This window comes from Dreissena polymorpha, chromosome 4 (assembly GCF_020536995.1).
Source record: "Dreissena polymorpha isolate Duluth1 chromosome 4, UMN_Dpol_1.0, whole genome shotgun sequence".
NCBI classification, from domain to species: Eukaryota; Metazoa; Mollusca; class Bivalvia; order Myida; family Dreissenidae; genus Dreissena; species Dreissena polymorpha.
In genome coordinates this window covers 1,076,121-1,103,850 of record NC_068358.1, presented here as the reverse complement: position 1 = coordinate 1,103,850, position 27,730 = coordinate 1,076,121, and the positions used below count along the sequence as shown (strand labels likewise).

Sequence of the window (27,730 nt, the reverse complement as noted above, 5' to 3'; positions counted from 1 at the left end):
ATTTGTCGGACACAAGGAGGAATACGCCACCACCATGGGCATCATTTTGTCGATCGCGGAGATATGACTAGAAGTAGTGTGGGAAGATTCAGATGAGCTGACGCTGCTGTCTAGCCAGGATTCGGACCCGATTACTACATCAGCTTGTGTGGAGGCAATCATGTTCTCCAGTTGTGCCTTCTTTCCCGGACTCTTTATGGACTGGCAGTTAATAATAAGAACCCTGAGTGGCAAGTCATAGCGCTTGTCAGGTCTAGCATCCGTGTTGGAGCTATGGAGCCTACGGTTTCGTGACGATGTGGCGTTCGGGCAGCTGAAACTTATTTCGCTGTCCAAGTTAGAATTTAGACTCAGATTTGCGAAGCTGTTGCTTGTGTCAAACAGTGTTGTGTTGAAGATGCCAGTTGTAATTGGGCATACCACACTAGACGCATTCCCAGCTGTAATTTGCTAGTGCCTTAAACACTGTGTCTGGCATGCCCATGCATTCTTGGTGGTACCAACAGTCATATGTGTCACAGCATACGCTGGGTTTTCCTGTCCACTTGCAAGCTTGGTTACAGATGGCACATGGAAACTTCAGTCTTCTAGGGCCTGGGTTCGGCTCTATATCCGCTAGTAGTAGCTGCCCACATCCTCCAGAAATGCAGGTTCCATCAACCACTGGAGGGAAATGCATGGTCAGAACCTGTGAGCCTGCAAGAGAAGCCGTAGCGTAGGAATGAGGGAGGCTCTACAGAAGACCACCGGTTTGATCCTAGTTGTTAGGTTTGATCCTTGCCTCCGGACTCCAATTGTCGCGAAGAGCGAGTAGAAGAAGATTCATATATTATTTATTTTACATTATGTTTCTTATCTATTATTTGTGTGTGTATCGTATATTATCGCGTAATAATGTCAGTAATTTCGGCGTCAAAATCGTTCATTATTTGGTAATTATATATATATATATAAACTACGATATGTGTTACGTCATTTCTTCCCACAATGTCTGCGCATACATTTTCAAAGTCGACTTCAAATAGCCATATTTCAATAAATCCTGAATAATAATAACCAGGATTTTTCTAACATACATGATAATACTTCCTTTGCATATACCAAAATATATTTTAATTCAAAAATGCCTTTAAACAATTATAGAAATGGATTTACTTACCCTACCAAAATTCAGCAAAATTTATCGGAAACTTTTCCAAGCACGTCCAGCTTTTCACATCATATCGGGTTTCCGGTGGTGATTTACTACCGTTTGATATAGTGCCATGTAATTCATTTGCCTCTTGTGTCATGTTTTTGACATATTGAGACAGATCCTTCTACCGATTTTAGATCCGGTTCATATCAGTTCATTTACATAGTTACAAAATATAATGTTTACTTCAACAAAATGCTAATTAAAAAATATACGGAAAGATTATTGATATATTATATTACGATAAAATGTAGCATTGAATACAAACAAACCAGACACTAGCATGTCTATCCGTAGTATCGACCCTCTTAATGAATACATGCGAATTTTAGAAGTGAACAAATACAAAAACACGCGTATGTTACATGTAACTCCAAAGTTAAATGTGTATTCTTGGACATAACAACGAAAACTACATTTACATCGGCAATGTTTCGACAAAATACTGGCTAGACTTGGCTCCCTGTAGTTATCTATTTCATATTTATTTATTATTTACACAATTGTCTCATAGAATCGGTCCTTCTGATTGGTTGCTATGATTTTTATTATTATGCGTGTTTGCTTGTTCTAAACAAAGTAGAAAAACGAAACTCTTGCTCATGTTGTTCTTTAAATATTTTTATGTCTTATTCAAAAGTAAGCGGCATATAAAACATTTGATAAAGCTACTATTAAACCATATACAAACTAGCATAATTGTGTGTTGCGTAATTACATATCATAGCATCACCCTAAAATAAAGATGACTTACTTACCAATGAACTTCGTAAATAATAAGAATGATCGTGATCATAGACATGGATAATTATCAATTAAATGACAACTTCTGAAAAATCATTAACTTTCCAGCACTTCTTGAAGGTTTTTCGTTATATTTAAAGGCACAATACTATGGGGAGGACCTATACTGTGAGAGTAAGGGATAATTCATCACATCTTTCTTGTGAAACACAGAAAATTATCAATAATTATGTATGTATTTTCGTATTACAACATGCAACTTCTGTTTTATAGCATACTTTAAATAAATACATGCGATGTTGGCACTTTATAAGACGTGAACGTTATACGATATGTGTACACACTTTGAAAATAGTGTATAGGCTATCTGTAATTTTCAAGTTTTTGTTCTTATTTTTACATATTGCGTGTATGTTGTAATTCATATGATTACTTGTTGGGACCATTAGTTGATGGACATCTCTTTAAGCCTCAAAAAATTGTTGAATGCGTAATGTGCATTATTGTATTCATCATCAAATGTCCTGAATTACACGAATAACATGACTAATTAACATATATACGTACACGAGAAAATCACTCATTAATTATCAATATGGAAATACATAAACAAAAGTATAAAATGCACAAACAAATGATTAAAAAAGCAAATTATTTGGAATGAAAAAACACACACACTCAAATATTGTTTAGTAAGACGGCATGAATTTGTGATAGCACACTCGTAACAAAATGCAAATTAAAAATATATTAATAAAAACATATCGAATGAATGTCCACACGTTTGTATGTTACATACGCATCGTGCTGCGCATAATGCTTAAACAATGCATACAATATCATTTACCGACTCTCTGTTATCAGTTTCAACCATTTTGGTTTGTAAATGAGATGCAAATGCGCGCACCGGATCTGCAATTGTTTGTTATGTCGTTGTAAAGAAATTGTCGACTGCTGGCAACATACTACAACCGTTTTGCCCCCCATTGGTGTCGTTTGGTTCTTCCTCCGTATAAACGTTGTATTGAACTCCTGAAGTGAACGAAAGACCGGCTAGAGCTGCGTTTAACACTTCATATCGTGGCATATTTCCTTCCAATCCATCTTCATCAGAGGAACAACCCTCTTCTTTGTCTGAAGTTTCCTGGTAAACATCTATTGGAGGAAGACTAGTGGCTTGTGTGAGAATTGCCGACTGGTAACATTTGGCAACCCCTTTTGCTAGCACGGTTTCGTCGTAGATGAGGGCAGGCCATACAACATACTCGACTTTGTTACCCTCCTCGGTAAACGCCTCATATACGTTTCTATTAAAATCTCCACCTTTAATCGTGTGTGTCTCGATTTGTGGCCATTGCACGTTCAGCAGCCAAAAGATTCGAATACACTCTCGGACGAATACAGGAGATGCATATGCAAGCTTTTGTAGTTGAAAACCAGGATTTAATGTTTTCATGAATACCTAAAATGTTGTATTATATATGTGTAAATATAAAATTATAATAACTATCTGATTGTTTGGTAATCACGTGGCAGCGTGCGAACACAAGTAGCCTTAAGGACAAATTAACCCCGTAAATTGTATTTGTTGTTTCCAAACACACATAATTAAGTTGTATGTTTCTTTTCACCAATGCGTTTCCTATCAAAATATTGTTTTGGAATGTTGAATATGAAAAGTCTTCAGCATTAAGCTTGTGTACTCCAGCGTAATTAACTATTTAAAGCGTATTATACTTAATGATGTGACGTCAGCTTATTGTAAGCGTTGTAATCATATGCTTTTACCTGAACAAGCAAACCTAAGGCGAGTTCCGATGTACCAGAAGTTATCATTTGAATAATTCGTGCCTCGTCGAAAACGTCCGCTTTTAACTGAGAAATTAATCGATAAATAACGAAATAAATATTAATTTTTTGAAGCTATAATATTGTCTAATAAAATAATTATATATTTCAAAACTTCCATAGATTAATCTAATTCGTTAATATTTTGTCATCAACAAATATAGCCCTTTAGATTTAAAGTTTGGTTTGATACGTACAATGCAAATATGGCTCAAGATGCTTACTTCGCAAAGGGATACAATACGGATGTTAATAATTAGATAAGAGAAATGTGTTATTTAATAAAATATTGTGTTTTCATGTGATAAACATGTAACAAATCAAGACTGGAGTGTAGCATTCTTACATCAGCTGTTTCTCCTTCGAGCATTTCTTTAAAATGCCGCTTTATTTCTCCACACTCTGTTTTACAAAATGTATTGACCATCTGAAAGTAATTACAGGAACGTATTGTTTAACACAAAGACGCAGTTGTAATTTGCTACCATACAATAATTATTTTATATACTAGTGGTTATTTCGCGGTGTGTTTTTGTATTTTTGTGATAGAAAGAAATAGCATATCACCCATTGCTCTAATCTGTGTGAATAAAAACTATTCTGAAGAAAAGAACCTTCAAGCAAATTAATTATGAACCTGTTTTCTAACGAATGATGCTTCAAAATGAATTCTGATGAACTATACAAGAATAATATATAATACACAACAGTACAGCTATATTTTAAGATACATATATTAAATATTTACCTCAACACACTCTATAATTTTAATGACAGCGTTTTTCACGTTTCCAGCGAATGTCAGGTTTTTGGCTGTTTCAAAAGTGCGAGACCAAACGTTTATATAAAGGTTCTTGTACAGTTCAGCGATGGCTCTGGGATCAAGATACGTGCTCAAGCGCGCCTCGTCCTTCAAAACTCTGTGTAGGATACCCACAGATGCAATGTTACATATTTAACAGAAGTTCATCACACAAAACAATGACCAAAACACGTATCGGGGCTTTGAATATTAGTGTATATGTTACTATAGGCATACACAAAACCATGCCCATTTTCGTTTGGATAATATTAAAAAGCGACACTCTCACTCTCACAAATTTTATTATTTTACAAAACAGGACCATGAAAATAGCTCATTAAATTGATAAAAAATATATACGCATTTTCGCATTGTACATTTGTTTCGGGCAAACACCGCAAATATGATAAAACAAGGTATGCTTACTATGTAAAATTGTTGTTTTACAAAGAAAGAACCATTAGATAGCACGACCAATGATTCGATTTTATAACTGTTCTATTTAAATCATATTGATTTTAGGTTAGAGTTTATTGACACATGTTAAGTTTGCGATTTATGAAAGGTTAAGTTTCATATTCGTCTAAACCTATTTTATTCAAATGCTTTACATTTAACATGCGAATGCGATGTTGTGAGTTTAATGTGTCTTATGGTATACATTGCACTGTAATTTATTGAGTGAGCGTCAATTTGCCTTTTATAAATAAAACTGGCAGTTGGCAGGTTTTGCCTCCTGATATATTTTCTTCACAGACATTACTTCTATATATACAATCATAAAAGCCTAGACACAAATTGAAAAAAAACACTCACGATGACAATTCATTTCTGAGTTGTTCATTTTCGTGTGCATAGGTTTCGGTATAGTGCAAATCTTTTTCTTTTATTTGCTGCTCCTGTAAAATAAATAATTTAGAAGAAGTTGTTATTAGGGTAAATTAAAACAAACATTCTAAATTTGATAAGAAGGAAATCCATGGAATGTCTCCAAAAATGGTTCGTAACAAGTAAAATTTTGCGTTTACGCGATCTACGAAACATGACTAAATAGTAGGTACACCTATATGTTTTCGCTTTTCTGGCAAAATATGCACTTTGAGACTTTTCTATTGCAACACGTAATCAAATCAATATAGCTCCCTTATTTCAGAACGGATTTTGTTTAAATTTCAACTCAGACGTATTCAAAAAAGATCTAATACTTAATGTAAATAGAATTGAAATTGATCAACATTAATATATCTAACATAACAAATTTAAAACAAGAGCACCGAATAACGGGTGCCAATGCTCGGCTGCGGGTGCAGTTTTGAATAAATTTAAGCTTGTAAGAATTTTTTTTTTAGAGGTCACAGTGACATTGACCTTTTACATAGTGACCCAGAAATGGGTGTGGCGTGTAGAACTCATCAAGGTGCATCTACATATGAAGTTTCAAAGTTGTAGGTGGAAGTACTTTGATTTTAGAGCCAAATGTCAAGGTTTTAGCACGACGCGGACGGCAGACGAGCTGGCTATGACAATACCTCGGGTTTTCTCCGAAAACAGCCGATCTAAAAATCACTTCAAAAGTAAAATTCTCAAAATCGTACAACGTAAAATAATAATGTGAAAAGTAAAACGCATTAACTTACAAACTGACCGGATTGCAAGATTGCGCTTCTCAATATTTATACGAGCCATATTGTTTTTTAAATTTATATTGTTTTGCTGGGGAAAAAAACTCATCTAGAATGATGAAATTGATAAGAAATTGGAATTAAATAGCTGTGTACTACATTTCATGACTTCTCATACGCAAAAATTTTCAAACTTATATATCTCAGTAATTAGTAAGTATTTGGATTTAAAAGTGAATATGTTATCATTAGTCTAAAGTATGTGCAAGCAAACCATAAATCATTCATCTGTGACGATCGGATGCTTTAACAAGAGGGAAGGTAGCCTGCAACATTAAAATTGCGCGGTTGCGCTCCTGAATTTTTATACGAGATATTTTGATTTTAATTTTTTTTGTTTGTTTTCCTGCTGTATCAACCCACCGTTAATGAAGAAATTGAAATACAATTATAATCATATCGCGTTTATCCATTTCCCCGTGCAAAAAGATGAAACCACGCATAACCAACGTGCAAAAGCGCCCGATTGTCTAAGATGAATGATTTTATCGTAATCTTTTTTCACAGAATAGTCAAATAATTACATGTGCAATTTTGAATCAAAATCTTAACTCAGTACTGAGATATTGAAGTTTAAAAAAGGTTGCGTTAGAAAAGTCTTCAGGTCTATAAGTCTTAATCGAAGTTGTTCTTCCTAAAAATCTTTCTTCTTATTTAGCTGCTCCAATTCATTTTGAAGTCTGTTGTGCTCTTTCTCTAAAGCAAGCATCTGTTTCGCCACATATACGCATTTAAATAATTGCTTAACCGACTAGGGTGTGAATTTATGTTGCAAAAACATATTTGATAAAGTTATCAGTCGGCGCTTTAAAAGTTAGCGTAGCATAGAAACAGGTCATGCTGATCGTATAATATAAACGGCTCACACATATCAACTGTTAAAAATATATATGCACGACATGTACAATTCAAAGAAACTAAATAGAGTTTTACCTTCACAATCAACATTAAGTGATATGTTTTCTCGACAGTACGCTGAATTATGTTTAAATCTAAAACAGGAATTTTATTAAAAAACTGGCCAACTAAAGTTTTTTAGTGGGTATCGAGTGTCACTGTTGCCATACAATGTGAAGAAAGGTTTAAGGTAAAGTATGGTGGCCGGCTTTGAAATGCATTTAAACGCGATGGGTCTTACTATCAAATAATGCCAACAAACGTTATTCGTGTTGACAATCTCATGTTAACGCAAAATTAATGTTTTATATAGTTCCATATGATTCTTTGTATAGTATAAATCAAGATAATTCGAGTCAAATGATCTGTTAGTAACCATTTAAAAAGTTAAACCGATATTTGTTAATGCAAATGAATCTTAAACAAAATAAACCAAAGAGAAAATATTAAATGTTATCATAAAATAAAATTGTAAATATTTTCCTGGTGTCTGACCTTGGTCTCAAACGATTCATGCTGATTATGTTTTTCTTTCATTAATTCTTGTAATTGGTTTCTTTGTTCTTCGGATGTGGACTCGATTGTTTGTAACTGTGCACGCATCTGTTTCCTCTCTTTTTCAAACGAATCTAGTTGCTGTCTCTTAATAACAAATGAAATGAAAATAAAAAATCACCTTAATATGTTCTCCATAATTTCTTTGGTATTAAAAAAAATCACTTAAATAATTGTAAAACAACGAAACCATTATTTTCCCTGAGCATCATCAATCGACCGTACCTGGTCGAAAACTTGTTTTTCTAGGGCGTCTTTTTCTTGCCGTATACCTTCAATTTCAATATTAAGCTCTTTGTTCATCTGTCGCGTCATGTCTTGTTCTGACTGGAGTTTTCGATTTTCTTCTTCGATGACAATAACCTGTTGATCCACTGATGTCTATTATATAACACAAAAAACGAATTTACATAACAACAACGAAGTGTAACGAATACATACATGTTTACCTATCTATTGTGCTGAAAAATAACATGAATCAATATAAACAACGGGATCCCAATAATGTAGGTCAATGGTTGCAAGAACATGGTATTCGTAAATATAACCTTTTGTTATTATTACGTGTTTCTAAAAATAAATATAAACGTAAATATATTATCGCCTCTACCTCAATGGAAACTTTTCTCTCCAACTCCTGTTTGTCGTTCGTTAATTCTCGGAGACGGTCATTCAGTTTTTTGTTTGTTGTTTCAATCTTTTCTAATTCTTTACCGAGGGCTTCCTTCTCCTTTTCTGACGAAATCAACTCCTGGCGCTTAATTAAAAAACTATTTTTAAACTTTCGTACAAATCCAAACGAAGGAATACTTTTAATTACATTGTTCGTGTTTGTATAGAATGTATTGAAGTATTTATGTAAATGTCATTTGTTGTCAATTTTAAAGCAATTAAAACCTTTACGCATGTGAATGTTTTATTGGATGCGGAATCCAATAAACAAACATGGGAAGCAACAAGTTCATCTAATGTGATGCTTTTCTTCCGAAATATTGACTTTTTCACTCTGCACATAATGACTTTTCTAACGCAATATTTTACAAACTTAAATATCTCAGAAATCAGTATATATTTTTAACAAGTGGGGAAGGTAGCCTGCCGCATGACGATTACGCACCTGAATTTTTTATACGAGACGTTTTGATTTATAAATTTATTTTATGTCTTCCTGGTGTATCAAACCACCTTAAATTAAGAAATTCAAATTTTTTTTTTTTTTATCATATCAAGTTAAACCATTTCCACGTGCAAAAATATGAAACCACACCTACTCAACATGCAAAAGCGCCCGATTGTCTAGCAATTTTTGAATCAAAATCTTAACTCAGTACTGAGATATTAAAGTTTAAAAAGTATTGCGTTAGAAAAGTCTCCAAGTGTATATGTGCCATATGTACCCTATGTAAATATGAGGTGCAATATTGATAACTCAAAATTCTATGAGGTTAGTATAATAGAGCGACGTGAACATTATAATAGAAAACTCAATATTTTGTTGCGTTAAACATGTTGTGAATTATAAAAAATATCAGTTTTCGATTTGTCATATATGAAAAAATGTTCATGTTAACAATAATTATGAGCTGTTTATTAAGTTCAGAAGTGTTCATTGCAGGTTAAACACATCCACGATGCTTTGCATGTAATGGAAACGTTTGTATCGGTAATTGTATTACAAGATTTATACATTCTGTTTACATTTCATTTAATATTGACACGGATTAAGTATTCATAACCTTTACCAGGGTGGCAATAATATTTTCCAAGGTATATTTTTCATCCGCACTTGCTCGAAGTTCTTCTTCCTGTAAATCTTTCTTCTTATTAAGCTGCTCCAATTCATTTTGAAGTCTGTTTTGCTCTTTCTCAAAAGCAAGCATCTGTTTCGAAACATATATGCATTTAAATCATTGTTTTGCCGACTAGGGTGGGAATTTATGTTGAAAGAACATATTTGATAAAGTTATCAGTTGGCGCTTTAAAAGTTAGCGTTGCATAAAAACAGGCCATGTTGATCGTACAATATAAACGGTTCACAAATATCGATTGTTAAAAACAATATACGCACGATATGTAACATTCAATATAAACAAAAAAGAGTTTTTACTTCACAATCAACATTAGGTAATACATATCTCGACAGTATTTTGTGTTATGATTTAATCTGATACAGGAAATCTATTAAAAAACTGGCCAAATTCGAGTTTCTTAAAGTGTAATTTTAATGGATATCGAATGTCACTGTTGCCATACAATGTAAAAAATGGTATAAAGTAGAGAATTGTAGCCGGCATTGAAATGCATTTATATGCAATGGGTCATATTATGAAATTATGCCAGCAAACGCTATTCGTGTTGAAAATCTCATGTTAACGCAAAATTAATGGTTTATATCGTTCCACATGATTCATTGTATAGTATAAATCAAGATAATTCGAGTTCGTCAAATGATCTACAAGTATTAGTAACCTTTGTTCCTTAAAAGTTCAACCGATAAATAGTAATGCAAATGACTCTGAAACAAAATAAACCAAAGTTAAAAAAATACCTGTTATCAAAAGTAAAATTGTAAATATTCGTGTGTCTGACCTTGCTATCAAACGATTCATGTAGATTATATTTTTCTTTCATTAATATTTGTAGCTGGTTTCTTTGATCTTCTGATGTGGACTTAATCGTTTGTAACTGTGCTCGCATCTTTTGCCTCTCTTTTTCAAACGAATCTAGTTGCTGTCTCTTAAAACAATGAACATAATCTTTCAGCAGCTTAAACTCTCAAATAAAATATGACCTTAATATGTTCTCCATACTTTATTTTGTATTAAAAAAAATCACAAAAATAATCTTAGAACAACGAAACAATTATTGTCTTTGATGATCCCTAATCTACCTTACCTGGTTGAAGACTCGTTTTTCTAGGGCGTCTTTTTCTTGCTTAATACCTTTAATTTTATTATTAAGCTCTACGTTCTTCTCTTGCGTCATGTCTTGTTCTGAATGGAGTTTTTGCTTCTCTTCCTCGATCATATGAATCTGTTGATCCACTGATGTCTATCATATAATAAAAAACTAATTAACATACCAACAACGAAGTGCTACGAATACCCTAATATTTACCTATCTATTGTGTTGGAAATTAAACATGAATCAACTTAAACAACAGGGTCCCAATAATGTAAGTCAATGGTTGCAAGAACAGGGCGTTCGTAAGTATAACCTTTTGTTATATACAAAATGTGACTAACCTATGATCTGCACTATTCGAACTTTGTCTATACTATATAGAAATGCAAAACACACATCATAAATATATATCAAGTCGCCATTTTCAGCATTGCACCACTGTGTCATAATTGTGATGCGAATTTTTCAAAACAAATCTTAACAAATATATATATTATCGTCTCTACCTCAATGGAAACTATTCTCTCCGTCTCCTCTTTGTCTTTCGTTAATTCTCGGAGACTGTCATTCAGTTTTTTGTTTGTTGTTTCAATCTTTTCTAATTCCTTACTGAGGGCTTCCTTCTCCTTTTCTGACGAATTCAACTCCTGTCGCTTAATTAAAAAACTATTTTTAAACGAACGTAAACATCCAAACGAAGGAATACTGTGTAATAAAATGGTTCGTGTTTGTATAGAATACATTGCAGTATGTATGTAAAAATCATTTTTGGTAAATTATAAAGCAATAAACACCTAAACGCTTGTGAATGTTTTATTGGACGCGAAATGAGGTAAACAAACCTGGGTAGCGACAAGTTCATCCAATGTGATGCTTTTCTTCCGAAATATTGACATCTTTTCACTTTGCTCTTCATACTTTATCCTTAAATCTTCCAAATTGATAAGCAAAGTCTTCCGTTCTTCTTCCAATTCGATCATTTCCTCAAGTTTCAGTTCCTATGAGAGTTCGAATAAATACATAAAATATTCAAACTTCCATATTTATTTATTTTTTGTTTTGTTATCACTTACAAACGCTTAAAATGCTAAACGTGTGTCTATTAGATGTATACTTCCTTCATCATATATACCTTCATGCTAGAAAGATTGTAATAAACAGTCCTTGTACACAGTGTTTTATAAGTAGAACTGCTAATGGCGCCTGTGAAATATATCCACTCCCTTCCGGCACGCATGCTATTTTGTCAGACGATATTAGAAGTTTACCTTTAAGAACTGGTTTCAAGAATGTTTCCTACCAATTAAGATTCATATTGATATCTCATATTTTATTCCAGATAGGCCTTTTACACAATTTCGACACGAACCTTTACTTGGGCAAGCAAACAAGTAATATGAGTTTAAGTACTGCACTTATAGTCAATTAGACCTACCGACATATCAAATTTTAAAAAGTTGAAATATCTTTATAATTGTCAAAATATTATCGAAATACAATTTTAGTTTAAACATTAAACCTGATTTAAATATTTTTCCACCAGAAGAGAGTTGTCATTGTTTAATTGGGAAATCTCGTCCGCCTGGATTTGAACTGTTTTGTGCACACTTTCCAATTCTGTGCGCAAGTTTTGTATCTCTTCGTCAGATGATTGTATTTGCATAAGCTAAAATATTGATACAATTAAACAATAAATACCCATTTAGATTTAAAATATGTTTTGCATGCATATCATTAACAACAAATTTATGTTGTAAATAATCCCGCTTACGACATTATTTATCATTTAAAAAAACTGACAAATGTCAAATGTACGGTCTGTTGTTAAAGTTTCATCAACACATCGCTAATCTAAACAAACCTATGATACGATGTAACTGTCGACATCTTAAGGCGATAGCATTTAAGTGAAGACAATCCCGGTTAATATACCAGTGATGCTAACATTTTCGTTAAATCAAGTTAGTCATTTGGTGACAAACTTTTAAGAACGGAACATACGTAAACGAGTTCCTTTAAAAGTTGAATGAGGATGTATTCATTCCGATGTAAATATTTAAATGAAGAGGTAATGGCTTCCAACGAATCTTATTATTGATATTTTTATTATCAAAACAATAAAGATAGATCTTTATTGATAATAATAAGTCGTTTTCGTTTTTTATTCGTATGGCATAATTTGATATGTGCACTCAGAATACCTGTGCCGACATATTTGCCTCAAGTTTATAATTGTCGTTCATCAATGACTTTAGTCTCTCATCCTGTTTTGCTGTTGTTGTTTGTAGTTGTTCAACCTGTGAGTGGAAAGCATCCCGCTCCTCTTCCAACGCAAGAATCCGCTCTTTCTGTTAAAATTAGCTGAGTATTATTTTATGTTATGGTATGCAAAACAATATGAGTGCGTTTTTGTCATATAAACGGTTTGAAACTGTTATTTTGGGTGATAATTGAATGTATACTATTCACGATTACAAATTAAACCCGTCCTCTCTTACTTAGATGAAAGAAATAATCAACCAATCGTTTGAAATTATGTATTTTCCTTTAGATATTCATATTAATATATGTATGTTGCACCAACAGCGTCGGCTAGTTGTTAACACACGATATCATGCTTTTGTTTCGATCGTCATAAGAAGTTAATTTACGAATGCTGAATTTACATTTTCAGTATTATCACCCAAATTTTTTAAATAACTATATGAAAATTACGTATGTGCAGTTGATAAAAGGACGGTTTGCACTACTATTAATATAGTATTTGCACTTCTATACCACCCAGGCATGTTCGTATGGATCTGTTACCCATATGTGTATTACTCTTTTTTGTTTGCAATGACATGAGAAAAAAAAGTACGTTGTTTCTGTTTTAATGTATCGAATACATGAATAATTGATGTGTTCTTTACGTGATCAGAGGCAGTTACTTCAAGAGTCGCGTTGTCCTTTGTAAGTGTTCTTAGCCTATCAGTATTTTCTTTAAAGGATGCTCTTTATTTTCGTATTTCAATATGTATTTCTTCTTTTTCTTGTTAATGCAAATTTACTGACTTAATTTTGAACAGTGACAACATAGGTAGAAGCCTTTTATCATTTTAGTAAATTATTCTATTTTTTAATTTACAAACAAGTGAATAACTAGTGTATAGTATTTCTGCTTCACGACTAAATGTCTACCATAAAAACCCTTTTCTATATTTGATATTGTTACATATATATACGAAAATACGTTATACCTGTTTAGTAATATGTTCGTCTAATTTACTTTTTTCTTCTTGTATTTCTGTCAGATGGTTATTCTGTTCTTCGTACATCTGTTTGACCTTTTCCAGGTATTTTATGAAATTTTCTTTTTCTTCTTCTAGCTCAGGAATCCGTTGAATCTTAGACCCCTGTATCATTCACCATCAATATAAAAACAACATGTTCGCAAATTTGTACTAAATCAATTTCAACATGAGCAGGTGTATATTCTTGTTGTTTATCAAGCTCGTTGTCAAGAATACCATGGTGAGCATGTGAGATATAATACTTTGAAACTGGCAGATTTTTGTTAAACTTGCCGTTTACACCAGCTTCATCATGCCCATTGTTTTAAGCACTGACATTTAACCTAGCGCAATACGCATAAACACTACCTCAGGAATAACGATTAATCTAACTATTGACGGAGTACTTTGAAATTGACCGTTGTGTTAGAACTTGAGCGCGATTCCACAACTACTAAACATTTGTATTAGCTAAATTTTAAACAATATGAAACATTTTTAACTAGAGGTATTCATAATCACTATCATGCCCTAATTGGCCGTTGCTTCAAAGATTGACCACCACCTTTCAGCAAACGACATTGGTACTTCATGTCGCCAAAAAATGACGAACATATGTGCAAGTTATATTAATTGATAAAGAATTACGTTACAGTCCGGACACGTCGATTGAACTCTAAACGTGGCCCCTATATTTTAACTTGGTACATGAGTTTTATGAACGACATTCAACATGTCTTCTCGGAGAAGCGGCAGTATTTTTCATCTGACATTTAACCTCCTCATTGAGGATATTACAACTGAGGATATACATCTTGCACTGCCGCCGCAAGATTTTCTTTTGTGGAAACATTGTGTTTTTATATTACCTTAAAAAATATTTAGTAATAGCCTGGACAAGAGCCAATGGACTGATGCCGAAACGGATATACATGTACATGTATACTGAAACGCTTTGAGATCTATATCGAACTAACATTAAGTGCACAAGAGCGTAGAAAGGTAGCAATAACTTTACCCATCAACTAATTACAATAATGTATGTATATGATTTCTGAAGTTCTTATTTGTAGAAATATTGTTCGTTGATTAACAAATTTAGATGATATAGTTCAACAATCTCCACCCAGAGTTGTCGTTCCTTGCTCTCACATACAACTCTGCGAAATGCTCAGCTTGCCATTTTGCCTATAATTTGGGTAAAACCGAACAAACGCTTTCAATGTATATTTGATTGAATATTTAAGATCGCATGCATTGAATTAAAAAAATAATAATTTAAATTTACGATTTATCCGGCAAAAACTTGGTAGTATTAATGTATCTCCTATTTTTTGTCCATTTACGCACGCGGAATAATTCCGCACACTTCACAAATGTTAACAATTGAGCATAATTTTTATTGAGTGATGTTAGGCATTGCTTCGACGTATGTATGTATGTAGGTTTCTTGACATCAAAAAACCATTCCAATTTTATAATAATGAATTAAGACTGATATAAGATATCATGGTATGAGATGGTTTTCTTGAATGCAGTGAATGCAATGTAACCGTCGTGCAAGAGATTGTTTAGTATACTATAACCTCTATGATGAACGCTTGGAATGATCATGGCAATAAACGTAGTGACGTCAGCATCTATACATAGAACGCATAATTCTATACATAGATGGTGACGTTACTACGTTATTGTCACCTCTATACTAAGACGCATCACATTCTCCTGGTTTGAGGAATTATGCTTCCGCCTAAGTAGTTCTGCGTAGGAATGAAAATGTTAATAATGAAAGAAAAATCGTGTTTAGTGTGTGTTTAAAACGGAATGTTGTTTAAAGAAATGTTATTGAATAATGTTTAAATGTGATTTTGAATCTCTATTAGGACTGATAGCGATTATCAGAAGCACGAGTACATGACCTACTTTCGCTTTCACTTTTCACTCGTAAAAGAAGTGCTACCCACAATTGCTTTCGCGTTAGTACACAGGTCAGTAAGACCGGTGTGTACACAATGTCGAACGCCACACAGAGGTAATGTAATGTAACCGTCGTGCAAGAGATTGATAGTTCAATAGTCTGTACGTGTTAATGGTATTGATTTCTTTGATAAGTGTTATTGACTTTAAGTCGCAGGAAGCACATTTTATTAGACGCAAGTCATCTTTTGATAAAGAATAAACTATAGAGAATCTTAAATTGGGTTAACATGTATTAGTCAAAAAGAAGTAATACTGACTCACCTCTTTTTGGATGAGTTCGTCTTTTACCAGTTCAAGTTCATTTTCAACACGGGTAAACTCGTTGTACACAGTCTCTTGTCCGCTGTTTCGTTAAAATTATCTTTGAAATGTCAGCATAAGTAACACAAGATACTTGATTCTAGTAGTTAGTGGACATATAGTGTTAATTTCAAATACAAACAGAAAACCATCGAAACATTGGTAAGCTTAAATATCAACGTAAATTCGCTTATATACACGAACAAAAACTGATGTAACGTGTAAATAGTAAACAAAAAAGACGCATCAACATTTACATTAAGTTTACAGAACCGACAAATATTTAAATGCTCCTTGGTTATAAATAACATAACAATATCACGGGTAGCTACGTTCATGCCAAACATAGTTACTTCACTTCATCTGACCTTGAGTTCAATGCAGCATTTTCTTCTTTTAGCTGCTCATTTTCAGCAAGTATTGGCTTGGTATTTACTTCATTTTCACATACAATTTGGTTCTGAAACATACAGATATAAAAAGTGAAATGAATTAATGCGCTTTTAAATAGTACATTCGGTATTCAATTTAATGAAATTGTGTTTAACACTATTTTAATTGGGAGCTACATTGTGTGATAATTGTTTATTCGTGTGTTTTAAGTATTGTAAAACGTTAAACAGGAATTGCGACGTTCACATCAAATAATAGACATTTTTTGAATCGCTTTCTTCTGTGCTGTTTTTTATTAAAATGTGCGCTTACAATTAGTACTTTCAATTTATGAATGCATGCTTTTGAATGGAAATTATACTTATGTTGTTTAAAAACAAATATGACTTTTAGCTGGAGTCTCTTTACTTACGTTGTATTAGACCGACATTAAACTTGTATTTCGTTAATACATGTATTTAATTATTTATGCTCATATTTATATATGCATCTCCGGTACCCGAGTAGCACTACCTGTTGCTCTTCGAATCGGCAGGCCAGACGGGCAATCTCCTCTTCACCGGAAATTATGTGATGCATGGGTGGTTCATCGGATAACGCCGCATCATCCGCTTGTGACGTCATATTGTATCTTTATGGTTTAAACTGAACAGCACATGTTCTTATTATCAAATAGTCGTTTATCCCTTTGCATATGTTGCACACAGAAAAACTGCGTATGGCATACACAAAATGTCTGGCCTCTGCTTAGATTGGCAGACCGCCTATATCATATGTAGGATAATGATCCAGATGGGATTAAAGACAAACACGTTTGATTCATAAGGGGCCATACATTTATTGCATTCTAGCACATAATCAAAAAATCATAGCATCGAACACTTTTTGTGTATTTTTCGTTAACCTTAAAGTTAAAACTTATGTTGCGTCACATTCGCAACCCAAACTTTAGAATATATGTGTTGAATGAGCTTCAACAACCAATAATATAATTGCTAAACCATTCAACTGAAACTGATAGGTACCACTTATATTGGCAATATAAAACTCTCTTCTGTTATGTTTATCAAACTATGCCTGTACGTAATCTCAGGTTTAATAAACACAGGTTGAACATTCTTCTACCACACGGAAGACACGATCACTGTGTTTAAAAAAACAACTTTTTAATGATAATCAAACACCCCCGATAGTGTTGATGTATATGCTAACAAAAGCATTTTACAAACGCTCGCTGTTTGACATACTTATATTTGAATGCGTCTTTCCTGTGAAGAAGTATGTTTAAAAACTGTTAATGCCGCTATATACCCCTAATATACATTTATCGTTACATTTCACATTATAATCACACTTCAGTCGTTTATAAAGAACCTTATCTTGCCAACAAAATTGATTCAAAATACATGCTTTTCGTAAACCGTTAAAAGGCAGTCACACCTGTTTTATCCAGGTGTGTGTGTATGTTGGTGTTGCGCATATGTGAGTTTGTGTCACACCGTTTGGCAATCGGTTACTTATCATAAATAAAAGACAGTTTATATGTATTTGACACTTATAACATTTATTATCCTGCTCATCCCAAGGGTACCTGCCGTTTGAAATAGATTACAATGTTATATAAAATAGGAAACCCCTCTTTTAGTCCTTAATAAATTTGCACGTCGAAAACTAAACGAGGGATAAAACACTGGCGTAGACAACAGAGTGGCACGTTTTGTTCCGTTGTTTGAATTTGTATAACAACAATAAAAATTCGTTCAAAATAAGACTGATCATGATTCATGAATCACTATTCATTATTGGACGTTGCAATATACAACGACTAAGCAACTGGTTCTCAAAGGTAAGTAAATCGTACCAAAGACTTACAAAGTTAAGAGGACGACATAACTTACTCTTGTGTTCGAAAAGACTAACCTCTGGTACAAACGAAAGGCTAACATAATTTCGTACAATATAAATAGGATGGATTTTGGAAAATGTTTTTCATATAGCCTGTATTCGTATTGATTGATTAACACTCTCTGAAAAGCATTTTCCAAAATCCATCCTATTTATATTTTCCGAAATAATGTTAGCCTTTCATGCATCGGCAATTTTGATCAACGAATAAACAGCATGTATTTAGATGGTTTATTTTTTCGTTACCACGAGTAAGTTGTCTCGGTCCCACCAGTTACTACGTCGTTCCCACGGCTACACAATATCGTAACAACGACTTACATCCTCATTACCACGACTTACTGAGTCCCCCACAATTTAATCATGGGGACACGTTTATAACTCATGGAACGAGTTGCTAAGTCGAGGTTACCCCCCGGGGGGGGGGGGGTAACTTCCCAAATTTTTGGGTAGGGGTGTCCCGCTGAGACGTCCGAAATGTGACCCATTTTTATACCGGAACTCTGATAAATCAGACCCATTTTCATACAAGATTTTTGAAAAGGCAGACCCATTTGTATACGACACCATTGAGAAAGTGGACCTATTTCAATACAATAATTTTGATAAACTTGACCCATTTCAATACTAGAATTTGATAAAGTGAACATTATTCATAATAGAATTTTAATCTCTATCATATCAATACAGTATACTTATTGAATTTGCTATTTCATGCTTATGTGTAAATTTCATATACATGTATGTATCATACAATGTTATAAAACTTGTTATACCCATTTATATACAATAATGTAATGTATCATACCCTTTGTGATACTGATACATGCAAATCTATATGCATTTATATACAAGCAAATTTTCTGATTTCCATACCCATATCTATACTTAGATGTTCAAAACCATACCCATATCGATAATTTTAGTCGAAAAACACACCCCTATATACCCGTATATAGGGAGTTACCCCCCCCCCCCCCGGAGGTTAACATATACATACAATTAAGCATTTGTCTCATATTTGCCACCGTAGTAAAATTATATTTAACAAGTGAGTATACAATAAATTATAATCATTGATTACTGCAAATAGCGCTGTCACTAAAGCTAAATTTCAACGTCCACGTTATCTGATAAAATCATAAAATATACTTACGGCGGTTTTCCAACTGATATCTACTACACTATGAAACATGCAGCTGCAAAATAAAGACTGCCTTTAACAGTCGGTAAAACTTCCTTAATAAATCTAATTAAGCGTTTTCAGAAAACGCGAGGCCTTGTTTTCCGTGAATAGCTCTACACGTACGATAAATGTCCTTCATTTAGCAATATTGATTTAAAACCTAGAAGTACTTAATTGTTATTGTCATAACGATGATTTGTTTAACACTATTTGCTTTTTTACATTAACTTAATCAATTGAATGTGCTTTGTACCTTTTTTGGATTATGCGTTTTATATGGTGCGACTTTCCCTTATTGTGTCGGGTTTTTCGGTGTAGCTGTTTAACGTCACTTTTGACCTTACCTGACCTTTCAGCGGCTAACCACGAATGAACACAGGTGGAAGTAACGTACCCTGGATAGTATATTCAAATAAATATATAAAATCATGTTTAATGAGAGAAAAAATGAAAAAAAAAGCGAAAAAAAAATCCCCACCCTCTGATATTAAAATCATAACAAGGTCATTAACTAAAGTTTTCATAGGCCTTTCTTCGCGGGCCGCAAAGATTTCAACAAAAAAAAAATAATCCAAAGCATCCCTTGGTCCTCTTATGGGCAATTGGACAACCTTTCAAAAAAAGTTTACCTCAAAGAAATCCGTCCAGCCGTTCACTCACAGTCGGTCGATAACCACGCAATATTTCGAACCAAACGGTCTACAAGAATAAATGTGGGACAGACGTTCACACAATATTTTTGAGTTTTAATCGATAGCTCGCGTCCTATTCCTTTCAAACAACGAGGCATGTCACATTATGCATGCATATGCAACCACTTACACCTAAAAACTAATTCCAAAAGTTAATATTTTCTTTGCAACAACTGTTTTAAGTCTAAATTTGATTTACTTAAAAACGAAAGTAGCCATCGCTCTTGAACCCGGCTTACCAGTGAATTACACTGACAGAGCCAGGCACAGAAATATCCAATCAACAACAACGACGTTTTAATAAATGTAAATAAATGAAAAATACTTATCATTCTGATTGTATTGGAATAAGTTTTTAGGGGTAAGTGGTTGCATATGCATGCATTATTTATCACGCTTCCTTGTTTTAAAGGAATAGGACGCGAGCTATCGATTAAAACTCAAATGACTAAATTAAATTAATTCACTATAACACAACTTAACACTGCACAATAACAGCTTTGCCTTACAATAACACCCAGCTTTAAGATACAGAGTTGTAAATATTCTAAGGTACAAGTCCACTGTTTCGACCAAAGTCTATCTTGTTTAACAAGCAAATCAAATTTTAGCCATCTGCATTGCTGAACACACTCCCCAAATTTTAATATTGTCATAATACCAAACGTATATGCTATGATATTAATTATCGAAAGTTTGAATTGTCTATTCTTCATGTAAGTCAGGTGAGTGTCATCATTTGTAAGTGCACCAGATAATGCTTTATCTCGGTGCTAATGTTGTGCACATGATCAATTGTGAAGGCAAAGAGGGCATGTATCAAGAGCTTGTCACAGTTACAAATGATGAATTCAGTGATATTTATACAAATTGTCTCATCCGAGTCCTGGGACTCGGTAACGTGCAAATCTATAAGTCCCCGAATTGAAAGAATAAGTCCAAATATTAAAGATATTATTTTTTGAGAAATTTCAATGCATGTTCGGGACCGAAACTCAGCATCCCCAGAGGTTTTTGTGAATACATGACGCAGGACTCGCAGGTAAACAAATTACTGTGAATTAAACTTTACGCATACGTAGCATTATTTAACAGCTGGTTTTTATATTTAATAGAAATTTTAAGTTAAAAAACATGCATGACCCCATATGGGCTGTCAGTTGTAGTAGCAGCCATTGTGTGAATACGTTTTTTATCACTGTGACCTTTGACCTAGTGACCTGAAAATCAATAGGGGTCATCTGCCAGTCATGATCAAAGTACATGTGAAGTTTCATGATCCTAGGCGTAATCCTTCTTGAGTTATCATCCAGAAACCATTTAATGTGTCAAGTCACCGTGACCTTGACCTTTGACCTAGTGACCTGAAAATCAATTGGGGTCATCTGCGCATTATGATCAATGTACCTATGAAGTTTCATGATCCAAGGCGTAAGTGTTCTTGAGTTATCATCTGGAAACCATTTTACTGGTTCGAGTCACCGTGACCTTGACCTTTGACCTAGTGACCTGAAAATCAAAAGTGGTCATCTGCAAGTCATGATCAATGTACCTATGAAGTTTCATGATCCTAGGCGTAAGCGTTATTGAGTTATCATCCGGAAACCATTCGGTGGACGGACGGACCGACGGACCGACTTGTGCAAAACAATATACCCCCTCTTCTTCGAAGGGGGGCATTACAAATAATATTTATCTGTTTAGTGTGATTGTATACCTTTTTTATCAACACATTCAGTTAACATATATTAAACAATCAGCACTCCTATTTGAATCAGAACTCTTGAGTTTTAACACTGGAAATGGCGGACATTGTGATTGTTACGGAATAAAGAATCACTCTTTGGTGTTTTCTAATTGTTCAATGTTGACAAATAAATTAATACACTGACTTAAGTAATATTTAAACTAATACTGACGTTAAGGAATAATTCTTTTTTCAAATAAATTTATAAATAATTTTGTCAGACTTAAAAAGGAGAGGAACTTAAAGTGAAAGAACAAAATGAAAGTGAAAAAAAGCATGTTTGGGTATGGGCACAACATAATAAAACAGTAATATATTTTAACAAAAATAGCTTTTGAATTTTTGGATTTGAACCTCTTTTGAAACTTCTGACCATGATTTACTACCTATATAAGTATGAATGTTACATTTTTAATAAATCCTTTGCATGCTGGGAAATTTGTCGTCTGTTAAAATGTCGTCTGCTGAATTTCTAACATTAGCATTTTCTTCAATTTTTTTCAAAGAATACTATAAGAATAGCAAACAGTTTGGATCCTGATGAGATGCCACGTTTTGTTTGCAAAGGCCTTCAAAACTCGGTTCCAGCACTGAAAGAGTTAAATTTCAGTCAACTTCAATTCTAAGGCGGAGGTTGGAGTGACAATAATGCCAGAAACAGGCCAGAAGTCAGGACTGCTTACATCATTTGGGAGTAAAAACACCCTGAATAGTCCGAAAACTAGTCATAGTTTTACCAGGTACTCTTACACCTGTTTTGCACTGTTTAAGATCAAGTCATTGTCATACATTATCATAATTGTTTAAAAATAATAGTATTTTACATGATTTATGCTTATTACTTTAAGAGAAGAGGTAAATTGGATACATCAACGTATGGTTATGCAATGTTGGACTCTTGTCAGGGCTTTTTCAGTTTTTTTCCTTCTTTAGCAAGGACATTTTCTAGGCCCCTTCCCCCAAAAGAAAGTCCCCTTTCCGTTAAAGAATTAAAACAAAATGTTCAATTTTCCCCAATTTTCAAGCTTACTTCCTCTTTTTCAGTTTTGTCGGTATTTTTTCCCCAAAATTGAAGGCCAGACCCTTCCCCCAAATCAAGAAAAAAAAAACTGCTAGCTGTAATCTCCAGGGGTTTCACTGAGTTAAAAAAAGTTGTTGCCACTTTTTCGCGACGTAAACAACCTTTACATTTTTTGAATCAGTGAATACATAGCTACTGTGTTGCTATAGTTAATCTTTAACCGGGCTTTCCTAATTAATGGCTAATTTCACTGTTTCATATTTGTGTACTTTTCATTGGTATTCAGTAATAATATACATTTAATTGACTGTTGCATGATTTTTGCTGCGTGGTTGAGTTACAAATGTTGGTTATAAGTGTGACTTACAATAAAATACCAAAACCAATGTCTCCTACACAAAAGATATATGCAACGCATATCAATACTAATCATTTGTGCCATGAATTCTTAAATCTGTCACAATATTTAGTATTATTTACAATTACATTGCAATTTATAAGTTTTCTTTCATTTAAGTACTAAAAAGTAATACGTGTGCATTATTTACAAAAGACAACATCTAGCATATCATACCTTCCCCAAAAATTGATACGAATACATTTTTATTCAACAACATCATTTTCAGTCAGATACTATACTGTTTTTAGTCAAACTATTGCCCAGTTTCACAAAGGAAGTGTCTGGCCTTTGTGAGTAAAACCCCTTTGAGGGAAATAGCTCAAACACAGAATAAAGTTGTTACAATATATTTAATAACATGATGTACACATAAATTTACAATGTTATATAACGGAATTCCGCAAGTTTTTTTTCTGTCTTATAAATAGTATAATCCCTTTGGTTCTTATGGAAGGGACTTAGGACCTTTAGTCTCTTATTTTTCAGTAGGATTATGAGTGTAATAATAATAATGTTATGTAATAATGAAACAAGACAGCAACATTATATTTTATCATTTAATGTTACTTAATATGGATAAATACTAATTATTTTTATCACATGCAGTAGTACTAACTAACTTAGTTGTAAAAAGAAAGTCGTCAAAAATTTTTAGATATTCAAACATTTTACAGATTCCTAGAGTAAAAACTTCAACCTATGGTAAGCAGTCTTTCAGGTATGCTGCCCCTGTGCTGTGGAATTCCCTCCCAGAAGAATTTCAGAGCCAACATAAATTATAATCAATTCAAAAATCTTATTCAGTCTAGGAATGGAAATGTCTGGAAATGTTCTTCTTGTTCCTGGGACAGGGCCACAGCACAGGTACAGCATACTGCAAAATAAGTAGTTTCTAGTTTCTGTGCCCTTCTTTTACATGTTTATTGTGCTTATTTTGTGCTTTTCGCGCTCTTTTTGTGCTTTTTGTATCGCATGTTTCAACATTACCCTGTTGATTACTATTGTCTATAAATATTCTGTACTGCTTGTTGTTTGTGCTGAAATGCTTAGGCCTATTTGTGTACCCGTCTATGTGTATACATGTACGCATTAATGTTGTATGTTTAGAGCCAGTTGCATGACACCGGTGACAGTCAAATTAACATTATTCACTTTCCATTACTATTTTTTTATTTGTTACGTAATCTGTTTACTTAAATTCTTATACGACCCAAAGCTTGCCTTGCTTGTCAGTCTTTATGTGCTTGATGCCAGTCCATGAACATTTTTACCATGAACAGTTTTCACTATTATTTTGTTTAGCATGAAATCTGCTTTTACCTTAAATCTATAACTACCTTCGGTCTGCTGTGATTGTCAGTTTTTATATGGGCTTATATATACTTGCTGTGCTTGTCAGTTTTATATGTGCTTATATGTACTTGCTGTGCTTGTCAGTTTGTATATGCTTATGTGTACTTGTCAGTTTTTTTATGTGCTTATATGTACTTGCTGTGCTTGTCAGTTTTATATGTGCTTATATGTACTTGCTGTGCTTGTCAGTTTGTATATGCTTATGTGTACTTGTCAGTTTTTTATGTGCTTATGTGTACGTGCTGTGCTTGTCAGTTTTATATTTGCTTATGTGTACTTGCAACCTTTTATTTGTGAGGAAGCTGCTGACCAGTTCAATTCGAATCTGTTTCAATTGGATTCCTCGTGTTTACCCACTTTCTTAGCTCATTTTGTGTTTGGTTTCTTCTTAGTCTTTAAACTCACATTTTTTTACGGCAGTTTTTTATTTTTATATTTTTATGATCTACTTATAGATCAAGATCAGCGGCCTCCTGCACAATATTTCTTTAAATAGTATCAAAACTATTAGAATGTAATAATGTGATTTCATTAACTTATTAGCATGCATATCATATCTATTAACTTAATTTTGCTATATTTTATTTCCATATTGTAGCTGTTTTATACTTGTTACATTTATACACATGTTTATATAGTCGGTTCAAAAGCCTTAATGGCTTATTTTGTCTATTTATGTCTTGCCGACTCAAAATAAATCTTATCTATGTATCTATGTATCTATGTATCTATCTATCTATCTATCTATCTATCTATCTATCTATCTATCTATCTATCACATGCTATACCCTGTTTTCAATGTAATATAACCATAACATTTTTTTTTATTACACATGTGTAATACAACATTTTTAAGCGTTTTTATTGGCTGAGTTTTCATTTATTGACCAATCGCATTTTGTTATTTTGCTTTGTAAAAGCCGAGGCATTCCAAATGACGTCAGGAAATGTAAACAATATTCGAGATTTATCATAATGTTTGCGTAAATATTTATTTAATTTGTTCATTTAAAAGCATGTGATAAACAAGATCTGACACTCGTTGTCATATCATACCATATTTTATTAAACTCGTCTAGGAAATTTGTTAGAAAGCTCGCCAAAGGCTCGCTTACTAACAAAATTCCTGAACTCGTTTAATAAAATATGTTATGATATGACAACTCGTGCAAGATCCTATATATATCACATAGAGCCTGCGAACATCCTTGCAAGGTTGCTCAGGTTTATATGAAATTTCTTGTTATACCCCCACAAACGAAGTTTAGCAGGGTATATAGGAGTGAGCTTGTCTGTCGGTTGGTCTGTCTGTCGGTCCGTATTAAGTGTCCGCTTTTTTATTCAAGTTGTTTTCATCTGATCTTCACTAAACTTGGTCAGATGTTATATCTAGATGATGTCTAGGTCAAGTTCAAATATGGGTCATGCCGGGTCAAAAACTAAGTCACGGGGTCACTTAGTGCGTTTTAAACCTTGAGCATTGTGTCCGTTCTCTAATTCAAGTAGTTTTCATCCGATCTTCACCAAACTTGGTCAGAAGTTTTATCAAGATGATCTTAAGGCCAAGTTTGAATATGGGCCATGCAAGATAAAAAACAAGGTCACTGGGTCACTTATTGCGTTTTACACATTCAGCATGGTGTCAGCTCTCTAATTCAAGTAGTTTTCATCCGATCTTCACTACACTTGGTCAGAAGTTGTATCTAGATGATGTGTAGGTCAAGTTCAAACATGTGCCATGCCGGGTCAAAAGCTAGGTCACGGGGTCACTCAGTGCGTTTTAAACATTGAGCATGGCGTCCGCTGTTTTTTGTGCAGACAACATGCACAATATTTTGCGTCAATGCGGCATGTGGGGGTATTTGTCAAGTCTGTGACAAAGCTCTAGCTTCATCCCAGGTTCTGATTGTGTTGTTTTCAGGAAGAGAGTGTTAGGTATGATGGATGACCCAACGCCCACCAAAAGGCCACGACTGCTCTCGGAGACCATTTCCTACATTATGAAGCCAAAACGAGCACCCACAGTGGATGTCAAGCCATCACAGCAGCTACAGGGGTATGGTAAACCTTGACGATCAAATGAGCAGTGTTCTGGGAAAATAGGGCTTAATGCATGTGCGTAAGTATCGTCCCAGATGAGCCTTTGCAGTCCGCACAGGCTAATCAGGGACGACACTTCCCAGTTTTATTGAATTTTTATGCCCCCGGTAGGGTGGCATATAGCAGTTGAACTGTCCGTCAGTCCGTCAGTATGTGCGTCGGTGCGAAAACTTTTACATTGCCCATAACTATTGCAATATAGAAGATAGCAACTTGATATTTGGCATGCACGTGTATCTCATGGATCTGCACAATCTGAGTGGTGAAAGGTAAAGGTCATCCTTCAATGTCAAAGGTCAAATATATGTCTTCAAAGCGGCGCAGTAGGGGGCATTGTGTTTCTGACAAACACATCTCTTGTTAGTTTTAAGTAAGTCTCTTTTAAATGACAATCCAGTATAGGTGAAGCTGTTGTTCCTGATCAGCCTGTGCGGACTGCAAAGGCTAATCTGGGACAAAACCTAACACACATGCACTAAGCCCGGTTTTTCCAAAAGCAGGTCAAATTTTTACCATCAGTTTTTACAAATAAACCAAGAGCCACTTGCCCTGCAGGGCAAGTAGGCCTGATAATGCACTTGTCTTAAAGTTAAATCTGCGACTTGCTTTTTTTCGTGTGTTTACAGTGGTTTGATAGAAAAGAACTTGTTAAGTTAAAACAAAATAAGTTCTAAGGTTGGTTATTTTTAATGATTGCTGGTAAATTTCATTGATGAACATCAGGAGAAGTATTTCAGGATTTAATGATAAATAA

At 33.9% G+C, this 27,730-nt stretch overlaps 1 protein-coding gene and 1 long non-coding RNA gene across 7 annotated transcripts; one reads left to right on the top strand and one right to left on the bottom strand.

The window, feature by feature from the left end:
• Positions 1 to 1,797: 1,797 nt before the first annotated feature.
• LOC127876186 (golgin subfamily A member 6-like protein 22) lies at positions 1,798 to 20,644 on the bottom strand. Of its 6 annotated transcripts, none has more exons than XM_052421211.1 (21): positions 20,486 to 20,638; positions 20,293 to 20,362; positions 17,086 to 17,336; positions 16,548 to 16,639; positions 16,141 to 16,222; positions 13,867 to 14,022; positions 12,829 to 12,975; positions 12,147 to 12,293; positions 11,470 to 11,625; positions 11,134 to 11,280; positions 10,619 to 10,774; positions 10,313 to 10,459; positions 9,466 to 9,603; positions 8,334 to 8,480; positions 7,949 to 8,104; positions 7,664 to 7,810; positions 5,406 to 5,488; positions 4,536 to 4,707; positions 4,134 to 4,214; positions 3,728 to 3,814; positions 1,798 to 3,401 (listed from the first exon to the last, which is right to left on the bottom strand). In XM_052421211.1, exons 3-21 carry the CDS (start codon positions 17,194 to 17,196, stop codon positions 2,865 to 2,867), a joined length of 2,889 nt encoding a protein of 962 aa, XP_052277171.1. In that variant the 5' UTR covers positions 17,197 to 17,336; positions 20,293 to 20,362; positions 20,486 to 20,638; the 3' UTR covers positions 1,798 to 2,864. The 6 variants fall into 6 exon arrangements, with proteins under 6 accessions (XP_052277171.1, XP_052277170.1, XP_052277173.1 ...); XM_052421210.1 differs by having other exon boundaries at positions 17,086 to 17,217; XM_052421213.1 differs by having other exon boundaries at positions 11,134 to 11,274; positions 17,086 to 17,217; positions 20,293 to 20,644.
• On the top strand, positions 20,623 to 27,730 carry LOC127876214 (uncharacterized). The gene is made up of 4 exons (XR_008047731.1): positions 20,623 to 20,716; positions 22,609 to 22,842; positions 24,198 to 24,225; positions 26,798 to 27,730. It is a non-coding gene; the product is annotated as an uncharacterized LOC127876214 (long non-coding RNA).